This window comes from Megalobrama amblycephala, linkage group LG2 (genome assembly GCF_018812025.1).
Source record: "Megalobrama amblycephala isolate DHTTF-2021 linkage group LG2, ASM1881202v1, whole genome shotgun sequence".
In the NCBI taxonomy this organism is placed as follows: domain Eukaryota; kingdom Metazoa; phylum Chordata; class Actinopteri; order Cypriniformes; family Xenocyprididae; genus Megalobrama; species Megalobrama amblycephala.
Window position 1 is genome coordinate 37,750,645 of NC_063045.1, and position 18,020 is coordinate 37,768,664.

The 18,020-nt window shown below is 37.4% G+C and overlaps 1 protein-coding gene and 1 long non-coding RNA gene across 2 annotated transcripts; one reads left to right on the top strand and one right to left on the bottom strand.

Annotated features, from left to right (window-relative positions):
- Positions 1–5,608: 5,608 nt before the first annotated feature.
- On the bottom strand, positions 5,609–7,375 carry LOC125262874. Its single transcript, XR_007183651.1, has 3 exons — positions 7,353–7,375; positions 6,607–6,644; positions 5,609–6,471 (listed from the first exon to the last, which is right to left on the bottom strand). It is a non-coding gene; the product is annotated as an uncharacterized LOC125262874 (long non-coding RNA).
- Positions 7,376–12,260: 4,885 nt separating this feature from the next.
- Positions 12,261–17,956, top strand: swi5 (SWI5 homologous recombination repair protein). Its single transcript, XM_048174406.1, has 5 exons — positions 12,261–12,531; positions 12,612–12,666; positions 12,825–12,934; positions 16,582–16,676; positions 17,080–17,956. Exons 1-5 carry the CDS (start codon positions 12,431–12,433, stop codon positions 17,142–17,144), a joined length of 426 nt encoding a protein of 141 aa, XP_048030363.1. The 5' UTR covers positions 12,261–12,430; the 3' UTR covers positions 17,145–17,956.
- Positions 17,957–18,020: the final 64 nt, after the last annotated feature.

An 18,020-nucleotide genomic window follows, 5' to 3' on the forward strand; every position in this document is an offset into this window, starting at 1 on the left:
TAATATAGCGCAAAGTTAGCAGGCTCATTTATTTAAAGTGCCCTTATTATGCTTTTTGAAATGTTCCTAATTTTTTAGGAGGACAGGTTTACATGCATCAAAAGTAAAAAAACACTTTAATTTTCTCATAATTTACATTGCACATCATCACATTTTTCTCTTTAAATCCCTTCTTTCCGTTGTTGTACCGAATTTCAACTCCCTGCCGACTTATTACCCCTCTCCTTAAAGGAACACTCCACTTTTTTTTGGAAATAGACTCATTTTCCAACTCCCCTAGAGTTAAACAGTTGAGTTTTACCGTTTTTGAATTCATTCAGCCGATCTCCGGGTCTGGCAGTACCACTTTTAGCATAGCTTAGCATAGTTCATTGAATCTGATTAGACCATTAGCATCTCTCTCAAAAATGAGTGCAGGCGCAATGATATTATGCAGTGCCTGTGACCCCCTGCTTGCACAGGGAGCTTGCCTTACAACCACGGAGACATTTGTGAGAGACGCCGCATAATATCATTGCGCATAATGTCATTACCCATGGTACAGCAGCAAAATTCCTTGATTATTACGCTGGAATGAGAATATAGTTCCTAGCCATATCGGCCTAGAAAACTTTTCATTTTCTGTCAGTCTTAGTACACGATGTAACTACAGAAGTGTCAAGTTTTAAATAGGAAAAATATCAAAACTCTTTGGTCATTTTTGAGCGAGATGCTAACGGTCTAATCAGATTCAATGAACTATGCTAAGCTATGCTAAAAGTGGTATCGCCAGACCCGGAGATCGGCTGAATGGATGCGAAAACGGTAAAACTCAACTGTTAGACTCATTTTCCAACTCCCCTAGAGTTAATTTTTTTTTAAACAGTGTTCTTTTAAGGTTGCTACCTAAATGCCTAATCCTGACCCCACCCCTAATCCTAACCCCTCCCCCACAACTAATCCTAAACCTACCAATACTAGGGGGTAATAATTTGGTGGGGGTCAGAATTCGGCACAAAACCGCAAGCCTGCTCTCCTCTGATTGTCCAGACAGCCCAGTCTGTTGTAATTGGTCTACTGCTTACAACGCATGCGGAAACAAACGACCATTACCATAAATGAACTTCAGCTCCGGAGGCTTCCTAAAGCTCAGCAATTGTACAAACTGTAAAGACAGTAATGACTGCGTCGATTTTACCATATCAATCTGAACGTGAGTCTGATGAAATATTGGAAGAATTAGTTATTCAACCCGAAACTCCATCACAAAGATGACTTGAGCAGGGCGTTTCTCTGTGATACGCTACTCAGTTTAACGTTCATCATGAGATGTTGCAGCTGTAATTCCTCTACATCAGCATTAACCAGTGTATGTCCATCAATTTCTAATTTATTGCGGTGCACATGTGGGAACTGTATTATTAACTGTATCAATAACAGCGCATATTTTAGCCGAGCACTAACGTGAATGACTGATCACCCAAAAATGAAAATTGGATGTTTATCTGCTTACCCCAAGCGCATCCAAGATGTAGGTGACTTTGTTTCTTCAGTTGAACACAAATGCTGATTTTTAACTCCAACCGTTGCCGTCTGTCAGTCTTATAATAAGAGTGGACGGGAACTCGAACGATAAGAGTCTAAAACACTTCCATAGACAAGTCCAAATTAAACCCTGCGGCTCGTGACGACACATTGATGTCTTAAGACACGAAACGATCGGTTTGTGTGAGAAACCGAACAGTATTTATATAATTTTTTACCTCTAATACACCACTATGTCCAACTACATTCAGCACTCGATTCGTAAGGTCTGATCGCGCTCTGACAGGGGCAGTGATGTCTAGCACTCATTGAAGTATATGCGCGAGACATCACTGCCCTTGTCAGAGTGCAATCAGGCCTCACTAAGCGAGTGATAAACGGAGTTGGACATAGTGGTGTTTTAGAGGTAAAAAATTATATAAATACTATTCGGTTTCTCACACAAACCGATCGTTTCGTGTCTTAAGACATCAATATGTCGTCACGAGCCGCAGGGTTTAATTTGGACTTGTCTATGGAAGTGTTTTAGACTCTTATCGTTCAAGTTCCCACCCACTCTTATTATAAGACTGACAGACGGCAACGGTTGGAGTTAAAAATCAGCATTTGTGTTCAACTGAAGAAACAAAGTCACCTACATCTTGGATGCGCTGGGGGTAAGCAGATAAACATCCAATTTTCATTTTTGGGTGAACTATCCCTTTAATGGACACAGTTTTAGGTAACAGTGGGCCACAGTTGATTAGCAGAAGTAATTCAGTCAGACAGTACATGAGTTAGCAGGTTAGCCGGAGATATATACACAATATAGCTAAAACACATTTTGAACACTCTGTATAAAATAAATACTTTAATAATTAATCATACTTACAGGTTGTGATTCTGTGGAGCAAGTTGGTCCAAATAAAGTGGGTATCCCATATAAGTGTCCCATCTTTAATGGAGAAGCGTTTTGTAAATTCCATTTAGACCTCACAGAGATTTGAGAAGTAACTGTCAGAAGGTTATATTGCTGTTGTATCGCTGTGGTAATTTTAACCACAGACTCTTCACATCCTCATCCTTTGGAAGTGTTTACAAAGAGAATTTGCTTTTGCAGAGCAGAAAACAGCATCTTCTCGACATGTACACAATACGAACCAGGCAGCTACAGTATTTGGGGGGGTTCAAGTTCTCGTGGGATATCCATGTAGAATGTAGGTGGGCATTATGCAAATGTGTTAACTTGTGACGTATGAACTTCACGGAAATGGGATTCGAATTACAAATGACTCGTTTAAGAGATTCAGAGTCGACTCTTTCTTTTGAGACAATAACTTTATTATCCAAAGTGAAGAAAACAAGACAATGGCTGAAGTAAACTTGACTGAGAGCATAACATGAATATAACGTGAACTACACATGACTGGACTGGACTCGCTGATAGCGGGTTACACTGTCAACATGACAAGCCAACAATGGAAACATGAGGGCTATTTATACAAAAAGAAAAACCTGAACACAATGAACCAATGAAAACAAGACACATGAAGCAACCAATCATAACATGACACATTAAGCAAGGAAGCAGATGACTATGGGTGCTTCTCAATTCTTATTTGTGCATCCTCGTTTCCTTTCCTTGCTTCCTTTCCTCGCGTCTTAGCTCCACCCCTCCAGGATGCGAGGGAAGGACGCAAGGAAAAGACGAGAGGACAGAGGAATTGAATCAAGTGAAATGATAAATCCTCGCTCCCTTTAGCGTCACTTCAAAGCGTCATCAGCTGCGCTCGAGGGATCTACCCACATGTTGTTAAAGTTTGGTTATTTAAAAAAATATAATAAATATTAATAAAGTAAGATGCCTAGTTGAAATATATGAGATATAAAGTTTATTTAATCTGTAAAAGTAAAGCATACATTTAAATTATTGTGACAGATAAGGGGGAGGAGAATTTATGCGTGCGTCACGTTTCTCAATGAGAAAGACTTCCGCAAAGGATGCACCTGTGTATTCTCGCTCATAAATCCTCAGGAAGCTTCCTCACTCCTCGATCCTCGCCTCCTCGCGGTGCAGTTAGAGAATTGATATGTCCTTCAAGATGGCTGAGCTCGATTGTTTTCCGGGTCATAGGATGGAGGACGGAGGAGTGAGGAGACGAGGAGGGATATTGAGAAGCACCCAAGATCACAAGAGGGCAAGGGAATCACATAACAAACAGGAACATGAAACATGACTAAAAACTACAAAATAAAGGTCATGAAAACATAAACTTGAACAAAACAGACATGACAAAAATATTATACATCTAATAAACTATTTACATTTAGCATTATATAAATTAAATCCGATCAATTAAATGAATTCAAATGTCAACATTTTCCTTTACTTTTTTGGTTACTTTTCCTCACAAATTGGAGCAATCGGAATTCTTGGTCTTTCTGACATTTGCCAGCAGCATCCCATAAAGAGAACATCAGGTAAGCAACACAATCCTTAACAATAAGGATTGGTTTGTTAACATTAATTAATATATTTGGTATAATGAACTAAGAATGAATAACAATTTTACAGCATTTATCTGTCTAGATTAATATTATAATTTATAGTTATATAAATAAATAATGTTCATTGTTAATACATACACAGTAAAATCCCCAGAGTTAAATCAACTCTGCTCAGAGTACATATGGTCCCTCTCTAAATAGTGTTAAAGTAACACTGAAGCAGAGTTAAAGTTAATGAGATAATTAAGCAATTAATAAGTTCTAACATAGTTCTTGTGTTTCTCTTTTCTTTGGTGATTCTGCTTGTTAACAGCAGGTGTTCATCACTAATGCACAATCATCACTTAAAGGTGATAGAGAGGATTTTTTTGTCGACTGAGAATCCAAAGACTGTTACTGAGTTTTTGAAATGAGCGCATGCGTAAGAACAACCCCCTCCTTCACAGCTCATTTCAAAGGAATGCCTCCCAAAACTCGTGCACGAGTATCGGAACACGAGTGTTTACCACCGGCATTTGCTGTGTTATTCCTGTTGTTATTCCTGTCTCCTGACAAAAACATTGCATGCAGCGCCTGTGGAGTGTGGAAAGTTACTGGAGAGTGTAGCCGCGCTCGTCTCTCACAAGGAACGTCATGGCAGTGATTGACAAGCCAGAGGGCCAATCGTTTACGCGATGATCGCGTAAACGATTGGCTGATGTTTTTAAGGCCCTACCTCGTGCACAGATGATGTATATTAATATTATTACTTACAGTGCACCTAATAAATAGTCTTTTATCAGTTAGTAAATATCAGTTAGTAATATTGCAAAAATGTATAAAACAAAACATCCTCTTTAGCACCTTTAATTAATTGTATACGTTCATAGTACATTAACTAACAATTAACTAATTTTTTATTTGAATGAATGGAACCCTATTGTTACTGGATGAAGTTCTCGTCACATCCCAATAGCAATCTTCTGTTCTCAGGACCAAAAAAATTGGTCCGAATGCAATGATACAATGTACTACCTGCCTGTCAACATTTCCATAACTCCATACCTCCACGTACTCTGCTCGCACAAACATCACACGTCATAAGCGCGTTCAGTAACGCTGTGCAGAGTTGTAGACAGACAGTCACCGAGCGCCACTCGGTGATGTTGTAAAAAAAAAAAAAAAAAAACCTGTCATAACCGTAATTACAAAATGGCAATCTGTGACATTTTACCTGGAGCTGTTGACGTCCTCAGACTTGGATTTATGCATTTCTATGACCACAACTCTTAACACTGAAATTAATTTGCAACAGTCAGGTGGTACAACTAGAGCTCTGTAAGTTGTTCATGGTTATTATTATTATTGTAATGTAATGTGCTTTGAGACGAGGTAATTTAATGCCATCACTCGTCTCTTGATGCTTTGTAGAATCTGTTGTGTGTGTTCATGTGTTTTGAAGGAGGCGTGGCTTTGAAGAGGCTCTGAAGGGAGGGTGGGATCTCACGCTTTCAAAGCTAGCTTGCTATTGCTAGCCTCTCCGAAATTGCCTACCCTACCTTTAAGGCTGTTAGCTGTTTGTTAGCACATAGTATGGACAAAACAAACTATAAAAACATTAATTTCTTTCTCTTTATTTTATTGCATAATATCCATGCAATAATTATTTAGATGATGTATGTTGGCTTTCGTCTTGTTGCATAGCAGTCCAGTCATTGTATATGTGTTGTTTTGGATGTGCTCTCTGTCAGATTGAATTGAAATCAATCCACTGTCCTCTGGGTTCACTGTGCTTCGGAGTTGGCTGGAGCTCTCAAAGACTTTTCATATGCCAAAGTCACTGCAGCTTTATCTGTCTCATAGTTTAGACAAATGTGTGCTTTCCTAAATCATGTCTAATCAAGTCAATTTGACACTCCAATCACGTTCACAATTCAGTGATAATGGAGAGGTATGTAGGATCTGAACTTTGTTGTGTCACAATGAAGAGTTTGAATACTAAAACTAAAATGAATAATATTTCTAATTGTATTATATTATATTATATTATATTATATTATATTATATTAATAAGCACACAAAATTATGGGAAACATTACTGCATCATAAAGACACTGTATTATAATTAAGCACATGTATAGATTACTTATATCATGACGATATCTATGTATGTTTAGATGAGTTGAAAGTCAGATGTGAATTTTCACTAAAATAAAGGAGTTTCTTCCTGTGTTGAATTATTTAAGGCCATAATGTTTCCGAGCATGCAGCTGTGCTGGCCAGACCTCTGGAGGAGTATTGATGTTTTATGACATGCCTTGAATTATACCTCACTGAGATGAACCTCATTCCCTCTGTCAATGATCTCTTGGCCTCTCTCCATTCCTTGGCCTCCTTAAAGTGCCGGCATAAAGAGGGTGTGTTGGGTCCTTGACAGTGACACAGGGGTAAGAGCTGTAGATATTTCTCTGAGGTGGATGGCTATATGAATTTCAAACATGATTAAATGTAATTGCATTCACGGCATTCAAGATATATTTGAGATAATGTTTTTGCCGAATTAAAATGAAAGGGTTAGTTCACCCCAAAATGAAAATTATGTCATTTATTACTCACCCCTCATGTCGTTCTACACCCGTAAGACTTTTGTTCATCTTTGGAACACAAATGAAGATATTTTTGATGAAATCTGAGAGTTTTCCATCCCTCCATAGACAGCTATGCGACTACCACTTTGACGGTTCAAAAAGTTCATAAAGACGTAAAATTAATCCATATGAATTGTGTGGTTTAGTCCAAATTTTCTGAAGAGACTCGATTGCTTTTTATGATGAACAGATTTAATTTAGGCTTTTATTCACATATAAACATTAATCAGCGAGCATAAACAAAAGCTCAGCGAACTTGCTTCACACGCGAGAACAAACCTCTTCCGGAAGCTCAAACGCGAGAATGAACCTCATTGGTTCTCGCACATCGAGCGAACATGCTTGAGCTTCTGTTTACCACAACTGATGTCTTGAGTAAATGAATGTTTATATGTGAATAAAAGCCTAAATTCAAACTGTTCATCATATAAAGTTATCGTGTCTCTTTAGAAAATGTGGACTAAACTGCTCAATTCAGGATTAAAGAAAAAATAACTAATTAACTGCACATTATTCCTGTAATTAAAAATTATAGAAAAAATGTGCAATTAATTAGTTAATTTTTTTTAATTGATTGACAGCAATACTATATATGTTCTTGGATCAGTATTCGATTGTATAAGATTGTTACAGACCCTTTTAATGAAACTGAGACATTCTCTCACCATTAAAGGGAAAGTTCACCCAAAAATGAAAATTTGTTTATCTGCTTACCCCCAGCGCATCCAAGATGTAGGTGACTTTGTTTCTTCAGTAGAACACAAATGATTATTTTTAACTCCAACCGCTGCCGTCTGTCAGTCAAATATTGGGAGTGAATGGGAACTTGGATCAATAAGAGTCGAAAAACCTTGCATAGACAAATCCAAATTAAACCCTGTGGCTCGTGACGACATAGAAACCAAACAGTATTTATATAATTTTTTTTACCTCTAAAACACCACTATGTCCAACTGCATTCAGCATTCAGTTAGTGAGGTCTGATCGCGCTCTGACAACGACAGTGATGTCTCGCGCGTATACTTCAATGAGAGCTAGACATCACTTCCGCTGTCAGAGCGCGATCAGACCTCACTAAGCGAGTTGGACAAAGTGGTGTTTTAGAGGTAAAAAATGATATAAATACTGTTCGGTTTCTCGCACAAACCGATCGTTCATTCATTTAAAGACTTAAGAAAAAGAATAATAAATCAAAAACTGAAAATTCTGTCATCATTTACTTTATAACATGAGGGTGATAAATGATGACAGAATTTTCATTTTTGCATAAACGATTCCTTTAACTAACCAGCCAGCCAGTTCCTTTGTCAACTATGACTAGGCTTAAACAAGCACCAAACCATCAATAACCAGCATAAAACCACCTTTCCTGCTGGTCTTATCAGCAGGTTTTTGCAATTCTGCAGACATAAACAGACACAATGAAATAAAATGTATTTTTTGTTTGGTGTGAGATCTGAAGAGTCCACTGCAGACTTGTTTGTTTAAATCTGGAGGAAGAGGAGGATCACTCACATCCTCCTGCTCTTTGTATGGAGAGAGAACAAATAAACATGGCTCAAGAGTGCCGGCCAAATGGATTAATTTGTCCTTTTCCTTTAATTTAATTATTTAAAGCCTTCTTCCTTCTACACTGCCCATTCAACCATAGGCAGACGGCTCTTGAAATGGCCACAAACTCACAAGATATTCAGCATCAGATAGCAGATTTTGAAGTTCTGCCAGGAAGACTCAATGTTACATCACCTATTAGTTTAGATCTAACCAATCATTATCTAACACTTGGAGTATAAAAGATCGGTACTTACACGTCTGAGTTCGCAGATGCTGACACCAAACTTCACCTCCATCCTCCCCACCACCACCAGGATGGTCCCTGTCCATACCTCCCAGGGGGTCGGCTACACTCCTGCCTTCATCTTCAGATAGGAAATGCAGAGTCTGGAACAGATATTATGTGTCCAGTGAATGCTGAATCAGTTTGTCTCAAACAGCCCTGAGCAAGAAAAATCTGCAGCATATAGTAAAAGTAAGTGTTTTGCTAAGTTGCATATGATTACATCAGAAACCATACATCATACATGTTACATCATGACCTAGTGCAGAGAGTTGGGGAAATTGTTTTAAAAACACTCTATATTTTGTTTAGTTGTTTTCCAGTTATGTTTTATGAATTCATAAAGATGAAAACACTTTGCAAATAATTATTTAATGCAGCTCAATGAGCAAATCTTACAAAAACAAGTCCAGGCCACATTTCTTCCCAAATTTAAAAGGGACAGAATTATTTATAATATTTTATAATTAAATTAAATTAAGATAAATTAATTTATTACACATTATAAATAATATGTATTGTTGATTAATAAAATTGTATTATTTAAATGTGTTTTTTTGCATATGACATTATTTTCATAATGAAATGCTTCTTCCTCCCAGTTCTCAATTCTGCAATACATTCAGAGATTGTACTTTTGAGTTTTTGTTCCTATATATATATATATATATATATATATATATATATATATATATATATATATATATATATATATATATAGGCCTTTTCTCCATACTGTCGGATGGGTCTCATATCATCTTCTTGAACTGAACTGAAAGACATCTGTAAATCTTTCAGGCCCTCTAGATGTCATAAACACGTCCCTTCAGACAAGCACTAGCAACAGATCAAGTGTTTGATGTACTACTTTCACACAATTCTTTCTTGCTGTTTGTCCCCATGCAGGAGAGACTCTGAAACACTGGCAGAGGTGATAAAGTTTAACAGCTTCCCCGATAACTACATCTAAATGTCAGGGGAAATCTGGAGCACAAAGTAAATTTCCACCTTCTCATTCTTTTCTCTAAAACTGAAGTCTTCTCAAAGAACCATGTAATACCTGATATCTCGTGTATTGCAGCAGTCCTTCGAGTAAAGCTGTTCTGAACTAAAAACACACCTTAGCAACACCTTACATAGTGTTAATGTGATTTTATTCATTATTATATTCCTTGTAGTTCTTGTGTTAAGTTTACATCATGTAGCTATTTATTTAAAATACTGTCCTTCCACATAATAGTTCGTTAATCAAATTAAGGACATTTTAATTGTGTGCAGTGATTTAGAAAGAGACATTGGTGTCAGTCTCATGTGGGACGTGGAGATCATGTCCTATATCAGTATCCAAACACTGTTCAATGGACCCCACTTTTACCTCTGCATACTTAAATAGTGGTGTATTCTTTACAGTCTACAAGTCTTTGAAATACATTACTTTGATATTACTGATACTAATTCACATTCCATTATCCATTGTTTTTGGATAAAATTCAGGTTATGGGTGTAAATATATGTGAAGCATTTTCAAATAAATGTTTGGTGCATTGATGAGATCATTTTTAACAATTTCAGGTGACTGTCACTCACTCAACATCCCCAAAATCAATTGCCATTACTCACTGGTGAGACTATACATTTTTGTCTCTTGTAAGCAGTGTTTTACTATCCATGTTCTTTATAAACACTGTGTTGTGGTTTAATTTCTAAAACGTTGATGATCTAATAATCTCTTTCCAAATTAGATATTTTAAATACTAATAATGACCTCTAATATTCCATCGTCCCCATTTAATTGTTTTGCATAAATTGTGAAATGCTGCCATCTACCGACAAAATATGGAACTGCTTGTTACAACATGTTACTACTGTACATCAATTAGGCCTACCGTTTACAATAACAAAGATGCCTTTGTTTATCTTTATATAATTTAAAGAATCACAAAAATCTTTTAGACAGTGGAAAACAATATAACAAGACATATTTTACTTCATGTATGTGATTTTAAACAGTAAGAATTTTGAATGGTGTATTGTTAACCTCAATAAACAAGACTATTTTAAAAATTATTTTTAATATAGACTATTTTAAAATTATTCAAATAACTGACTAAATGTCAGTTATTTGAATAATTTTGTGAAAACACTCAAAAACAATTAATGAAAATTGAGACTAAAATTATTTGGCATTAAGTGTACAAATGTTTCTGACTCCTGCTTACAAAACCAACATCTGTTTCCAGCAAGCTGGACCAAAGAGAATAGAATCCAAGAGGCGACACTCCGATACTTTTTGGGCAACAGCCACTAGATGGCGCTCCGGTAGCGCGGCCGCCATTATGGGGTGAAAATACTAACTGGACCATAGAATCCTTCACATTTTACGCACCCAAAATCGGCGAATTTCACTGCCAAATCAGAAGCGCAAAAGAACATTTTTCAAATGAAATCATCAGTAAACAACACTTTTGCTTTAACGGACATTAGACAACACTGCTAAATCAAGCTGTTATATTCATACATTTATTGTCCAACATTCCCAATTTTTCTGATGCATGTCCATAATTTAATTTCATATGTTGGTATTAATTTAGTGTTTATAATGCTAATAGTTGAACTTCAAATAATTTTAACCCAAACTGACTGGGTTTCTAGAGAGCAAAGGTTTTGTGAAAAAAGTGGAAGACTTAAACCAGTTTCCCGGACAGATAAGCCTAGTCCAGGAATAAAATGGCCTTTTAAACCAGATTAACAGAAATCTGCTTTCTCTGTCATGGTTTAAAATAGTCCTAGACTAAGTTTTTTGTGCTGTTCACTTTATTTAAACAATTTATTTTGATTTAACACCATTGTTTCTGGTTCAAATGTAATTGCTTAATTAGGTTTAGTTTGCTGCTATGTAAAGGACAAAACAAAAGCATAATAGTCATAGGATTATTATATAATTCATCTATTTAATATTAAAAAAAAAAATCCCCTACAGTTGATGTATTTTGCTTGTTTTAAAAGAACTGTCTCTTGTTTACTAGTTTTTTTATTATTATTACTGCAGTCTTCTTCTCCTGCCATTGTTTTCCTTGCATTTGCTTCTCATTTCCATGCAATTTTAAGTTTTTCTTGGTTCATTCCATGTTTTACAGGCAACCACTCTCATGCTAATTCAGATTAGCACAGTTGGTTTTAAATTAATCTAGTTTAAGTCTGGACTCCATAGTCCAGGTTTTAGTAATCTGTACTTAATGTTTCAGAAAGCCATTTTAAGCCATGATTAACTATTCTAGATTAAGGCCTATCCTGGCTTAATTCAAACCCTGTCCGGGAAACCGCCCCAAAGTGTGTAAAATAAACTGTAAAAAGGATTTGATCACTAGTGATAGTATTCTGTGTTGTCACCATTCAGGTTGGATTTAAGCTTTAATGTACGGGTTTTTTTAAACAAAGCAGTTGATATTGCCATAGAAACTAGTGGGCTGCCGACTCACTTTCACCACAAAATGGCGGAAACGCAGGGCTGCTGCTGGGCGCCGGTGTTGCAATGGAACTTTCTATTGATCGTCGCTTCTTGTTAGTGTTTATTCTTTGCGTGCATCTCAATCAGCTCCCTAGTTCAGTAGTCAGGGCACTGATCAGAGAGTCGGCCACATTCATATACACGGTATACTGATACACGACCTAGGAAGCTAAGGAGCTGATTGAGACGCAAGGTTTGGCTGTACCAAAGAGTATATGTCGTGCACCGGAAGTGCATCAATGTACCAATCAAAAAGGCTCATACCAGAGCGAACCAATCAGAGCGATTACGAATGATGACGCTACAAGGCGCGAATTTATCCACCAGAAACAGCACGCGACTGTTTACAGTCAAGAGCGTGCTCAGAGCTCGCGTGGATCATCAGCTGTTCGCATATTAAAAGCGTATAATCCACCTGTTGGGACACTTAACGTGGATTTCGAATGAATGAATGCGACCGCGGAACTAGAAATGAAAAACAAATCCACTGTAGATGATGCGCACGTCAAAGTTACACCAAGACAAGGGGGCGTGTCTTTAAGAAGAAGGTAAACAAAATAGAGCCACTCTGCATAAATTTAACACAAGTCTATTAACGTGATTAGTAATGTTTGATTATTCCTTGCAGACCTGCAGATTCCAGGTGTAACGCCAGGAGCGTCAATTCAGGTTTTAAATCTCCTGTACGTAAAGTCTATTATTGAATCTTCAGATCAGAGTATGTGATTTTAGCAGAGTTACTGTTAGTGATATGATGCCGAAATTCACGAGAGTTTGATAACTGATAACAGATAAGTGAATTAAGGTGCATGTGTGGTAAATTGTCTTTTATCTGTCGTAGGTTCAGAAGCCTAATTTGGTGAAATCTCCCTTGTGCACAGAGGAAGAAGTCAAAGAGCTCAAGAAAACACTTGATCGGCTGGATACAGAGATCGCCTTGTTGGAAAAAGAGTAGGTAGTGAATGTGGGAAAGAGAGATACAAGAGATGTTGTGTGTTCATACTGAAGATACTACTATCTAATATTAGGTTAAGAATTCTTTTTTTACAGTTTCAGGTGGTTGGGAGATCAAGTGCCTCTTTTTAAAAAGAGAAAACTCCTCAATAATTCCCTTTTTTCTTGTGGAACACAAAATATGTTTTCAAGAATATCCTGGTGACTCGTTTCCATATAATGGAATTGAACTCAGGCTGTGACGCTCCAAAATAACAAAAGCAGCATCATTAAAGGTGCCCTAGAATCAAAAATTGTATTTATCTTGGCATAGTTGAATAACAAGAGTTCAGTACATGGAAATGACATACAGTGAGTCTCAAACACCATTGTTTCCTCCTTCTTGTGTAAATCTCATTTGTTTAAAAGACCTCCGAAGAACAGGCGAATCTCAACATAACACCGACTGTTACGTAACAGTCGGGATCATTAATATGTACACCCCCAATATTTGCATATGCCAGCTCATGATCGAGGCATTACACAAGGGCAGCCAGTATTAACGTCTGGATCTGTGCACAGCTGAATCATCAGACTAGGTAAGCAAGCAAGAACAATAGCGAAAAATGGCAGATGGAGCAATAATAACTGACATGATTAGGGCTGCAACGATTAATCGCGATTAATCGTTTGCAAAATAAAAGTCTGTGTTTACGTAATATATATGTGTGTGTTCTGTGTATAATAATTATGTATATATAAATACACACACATTCATGTATATATTTAAGAAAAATGTTATATTTATATATAAAATATTTGTTTATATGTAATATAAAATATATATAAATATATATTTATAATACATGCATATATTTCTAAACTTTATACCTGTATGTGTGTGTATTTATATATACATAATTATTATACACAGAACACACACATATATATTATGTAAACACAGACTTTTATTTTGCAAACGATTAATTGCAATTAGCCCTAGACATGATCCATGATTACATGATATTTTACATTCTTTATAAATGATACATTCTTTATAAATGTTTCGTTAGCATGTTGCTAATGTACTGTTAAATGTGGTTAAAGTTACCATCGTTTCTTACTGTATTCACGGAGACAAGAGCCGTCGGACAGGATTAAAATAACTTAAAGGGTTAGTTCACCCAAAAATGATAATTCTGTCATCAGTTACTCAGCCTCATGTTGTTCCACACCCGTAAGACTTTCGTTCATCTTTGGAGCACAAATTAAGATATTTTTAATAAAATCTGAGAGATTTCTCTATTGACAGTTCACACAACTACCACTTTTGACACTTCGAAAAGTTCATAAAGAGACTCATCCATATGAATTAAGCAGATTAGTCACTATATATGATGCACAGATTTAATTTAGGCTTTTATTCACATGTAAACATTCATAAACGCATACATGAGATATGGGGCCTGTACCATGAAGCCGGATTAGCTGGCTAGCCAGTTAAGTTTCAGATTAGTTTGCGCCAATCCTGGGTTTTAGGTACCATGAAAGTGATTTGGCTTTTAGCGGTGTTCATCACCATAGTAATTTACGCTCCACGGCTAACCTGCTCTGGGACAGGTTTTGTTCTGGGTAAGAGATCTCAAACCGAAATTGGGCCAATCAGATGTGAGCAAACATCCAACGCAATAAAGTCACTCCCCCAGTTTCTCGTCCTCCAAATTAAAGGTCACTATATAGCAAAAAAAATATTTAACAATAAAATTGTCTGGCTTTAATGATAATTACTTAATTATTATATAATATATATTATTATTATTAATTCATTACACACAAGCGATTTTAGTTTAACAGTTATTCGTTATTAGTTATTATAAGCATTTAGTTTGAATGAATTTTAATATATAAAGATCATATGTAAAATAAATAAGCTGTAAATAAACTTTAAATATGATGTGACCTTACATGTTTTAGTCTCTATCGCTATATATTATCAAAGCCTGAGTTGACAGAGAAAGTTGATGATCAGCATCATGGTACCAACAAAGCCGGATTGGAGTGGTTTGGTTTTGTCACCTCGAAACTAATTCTATAACCCTGAGTTTGTTCAGCTACCATCATGGTACAGGCCCCAGGTAATTGGAAGCTCACACATTCTTGCTGCTTGATGTGTGAGGTTCATTCTCGTGTTACGCAGCACATTTGAACTTCTGCAAGAACCCGTTGAGGTTCATTCTTGTGGCTTATGCAGCACATTTGAGCTTCCACAAGAGCCAATGAGGTTCATTCTTGTGTGTTATGCAGCCCACTGGGTGGTGGGGGGGGGACACACCTCACATGTACATATGTATTCACAGCCTTTGCTCAATACTTTGTTGAAGCACCTTTGGCACCAGTTACAGCCTCTTTTTGAGTATAATGCTACAAGCTGGACACACCTATTTTTGGGCAGGTTCAAGTCTGGGCTCTGGCTGGGCCACTCAAGGACATTCACAGAGTTGTTCCGTTGCCACTCCTTTGTTATCTTGTCTGTGTGATTAGGGTCATTGCCCTGTTGGAAGATGAACCTTCACCCCAGTCTGAGGTCCAGTGCACTCTGGAGCAGGTTTTCATCAAGGATGCCTCTGTACATTGCTGCAATCATCTTCCCCTCGATCCTGACTAGTCTCCCAGTTCCTGACGCTGAAAAACATCCCCACAGCATGATGCTGCCACCACCATGCTTCACTGTAGGGATGGTTTTGATCTTTGTTTCATCAGACCAAAGAATTTTGTTTCTCATGGTCTGAGAGTCCTTCAGGTGCCTTTTGGCAAACTCCAGGCGGGCTGTCATGTGCTTTTTACTGAGGAGTGGCTTCCGTCTGGCCACTCTACCATACAGGCCTAATTGATGGAGTGCTGCAGAGATGGTTGTTCTTCTGGAAGGTTCTCCTCTCTCCACAGAGAAACGCTGGAGCTCTGTCAGAGTGACCATCAGGTTCTTGGTCACCTCCCTGACTAAGGCCCTTCTCCCCCGATCGATCAGTTTGGTCGGGCGGCTCGCTCTAGGAAGAGTACTGGTGGTTCTAAACTTCTTCCATTTACAGATGATGGAGGCCACTGTGCTCATTGGGACCTTCAATGCTGCAGAAATTTTTCTGTACCTTTCTCCAGATCTGTGCCTCGATACAATCCTGTCTCGGACTTCATGGCTTGGTTTGTGCTCTGACATGCACTGTTAACTGTGGGACTTTATATAGACAGGTCACAGGTGTGTGCCTCTCCAAATCATGTCCAATTAACTGAATTTACCACAGATGGACTCCAATCAAGTTGTAGAAACATCTCAAGGATGATCAGTGGAAACAGGATGGACCTGAGCTCAATTTTGAGTGTCATGGCAAAGGCTGTGCAAAGATTTCAATCATACTTCTTTGACATTGTCATTATTGTACATTGTTTGTAGAATTTTGAGGAAAATAATGAATTTAATCCATTCTGGAATAAGGCTGTAACATAAAATGTGGAAAAAGTGAAGCACTGTGAATACTTTCCGGGTGCACTGTAATCTGGTCTTTTTAGATAATTTGCTGTTAACTACATTGTTATTCTATAAAGAAAGAATTTCATTGTTATTTATTGTTAGATTAAATTGAGCTTGTGTTACTCTGTTCTTGTGTTTACAGAGGATTTGTTGTACAAGAGCTGGATCAGCACATAGACCTGCTGCACGAATACAATGACATTAAAGACATCGGACAAACTTTACTGGGCAGATTAGGTAAGACTTGATGGAACAATCATGTGTTGAACAGTAAATGCAAAGGTGTTATGTTGGTCTGATACCAACATAAAAATATTTCATACCGTGATGATCTTTCATCTGCTCTCCATAAACACTTGTGGCCTACACATTTCTCCCATCCCACTCATATAAGTGGGTTACAGCATCCATACGCTTGGCATTTCTCTCTAGTGTCAAGATTATGATAATGGCATCCTCCAGTATTACTGTTGTATTCCGTAATATAATGGACCCTTTCAGACTCCCAGCATGCAGAGTTTCTTGCCCGCTCTGGCCTCATGGTGACTTCAGCTGGTCTGAGGGCCAGAGGGGGTCTGTGCCACGTCATTCTCCCCCATGTGACCACTGACAAAGACAACTGTCTCTCTGTTTCTCTCAGCTGGCCTGCGTGGAGTGACCACACGAGACTTATACAGTCACTTTGGCCTCGAGTTGGACGACTGAGTTTCGTGAGAGGAAATTGAGGAACTGAAAGGCCTCATAATACTGTTAGTGTTTTGTCTTTTTATTTATAGCAAATACACCGGCTAGTATTGTTTTCTTCATGCTGTTGTGCTGAATGAGTAAAATTAAGACGTTTCAGCGAAATTAACTGTCAAACTGATTCCATGATACATATAACTCTTCAAAGAAATTGAAAGGCTTCTGTCAACATTGTGAGAAGAATTGCCTCAACGTTTGTCTCTGCACACGGTTTTCCTCACCAAATGGGAGGTGTTATTGTGCATGAGAGAGATTGTAATCTAAATCTGGTGAATTAAAGGAACAGTTCACCCAAAAATTACATTTGTCATCATTTATACACCTTCATATTGTTTCAAACCTGTATGACTTTTTCTCAGTTCAACCAAAAATGAGATGAAACTTCAGTGTTCACACAACTCCTATTTGTACTTTTACAACCCATGCTGCTTATGCTTTCATTGTATGAAAAAGAGCAGCATGAACATTTTTTGAAACATCTCATTTTGTGTTCCACAGAAGAAAGCCTGTCATAAATGTTTGGAACAATGTGACAGCGAGTAAATGTTCATTTACGGGTGAACTGTTCCTTTAAACAAGTGCTATTAGCAAGTCGATTGAACTGTGTATTGCTGTTGGGTCCAATTTAGCTTTATTATTCATTTGTCTATGTAGAACCACCAAATGCATGCATTTCAAAGTGTATTTGCCACATTTGTGTGGTTGTTCAAAGGTTTTGTTACAGAACTGATCCAACTGTGTGAAAGTTGAATAAATAAATTTCATGTAAGATATGATAGAGGTTTATAGACTGTGTCTCAACATCTTTTGGATAACAATAGATAAAACCATCTGCTA

Excerpts from the sequence above, each read along its gene's own strand:
- swi5 (XM_048174406.1), top strand. The coding sequence starts at position 12,431 with ATGAATGCGACCGCGGAACTAGAAATGAAAAACAAATCCACTGTAGAT. Across the intron at positions 12,532-12,611 it reads GGCGTGTCTTTAAGAAGAAG|ACCTGCAGATTCCAGGTGTA; the intron begins GTAAACAAAATA and ends TATTCCTTGCAG. Across the intron at positions 12,667-12,824 it reads ATTCAGGTTTTAAATCTCCT|GTTCAGAAGCCTAATTTGGT; the intron begins GTACGTAAAGTC and ends TATCTGTCGTAG.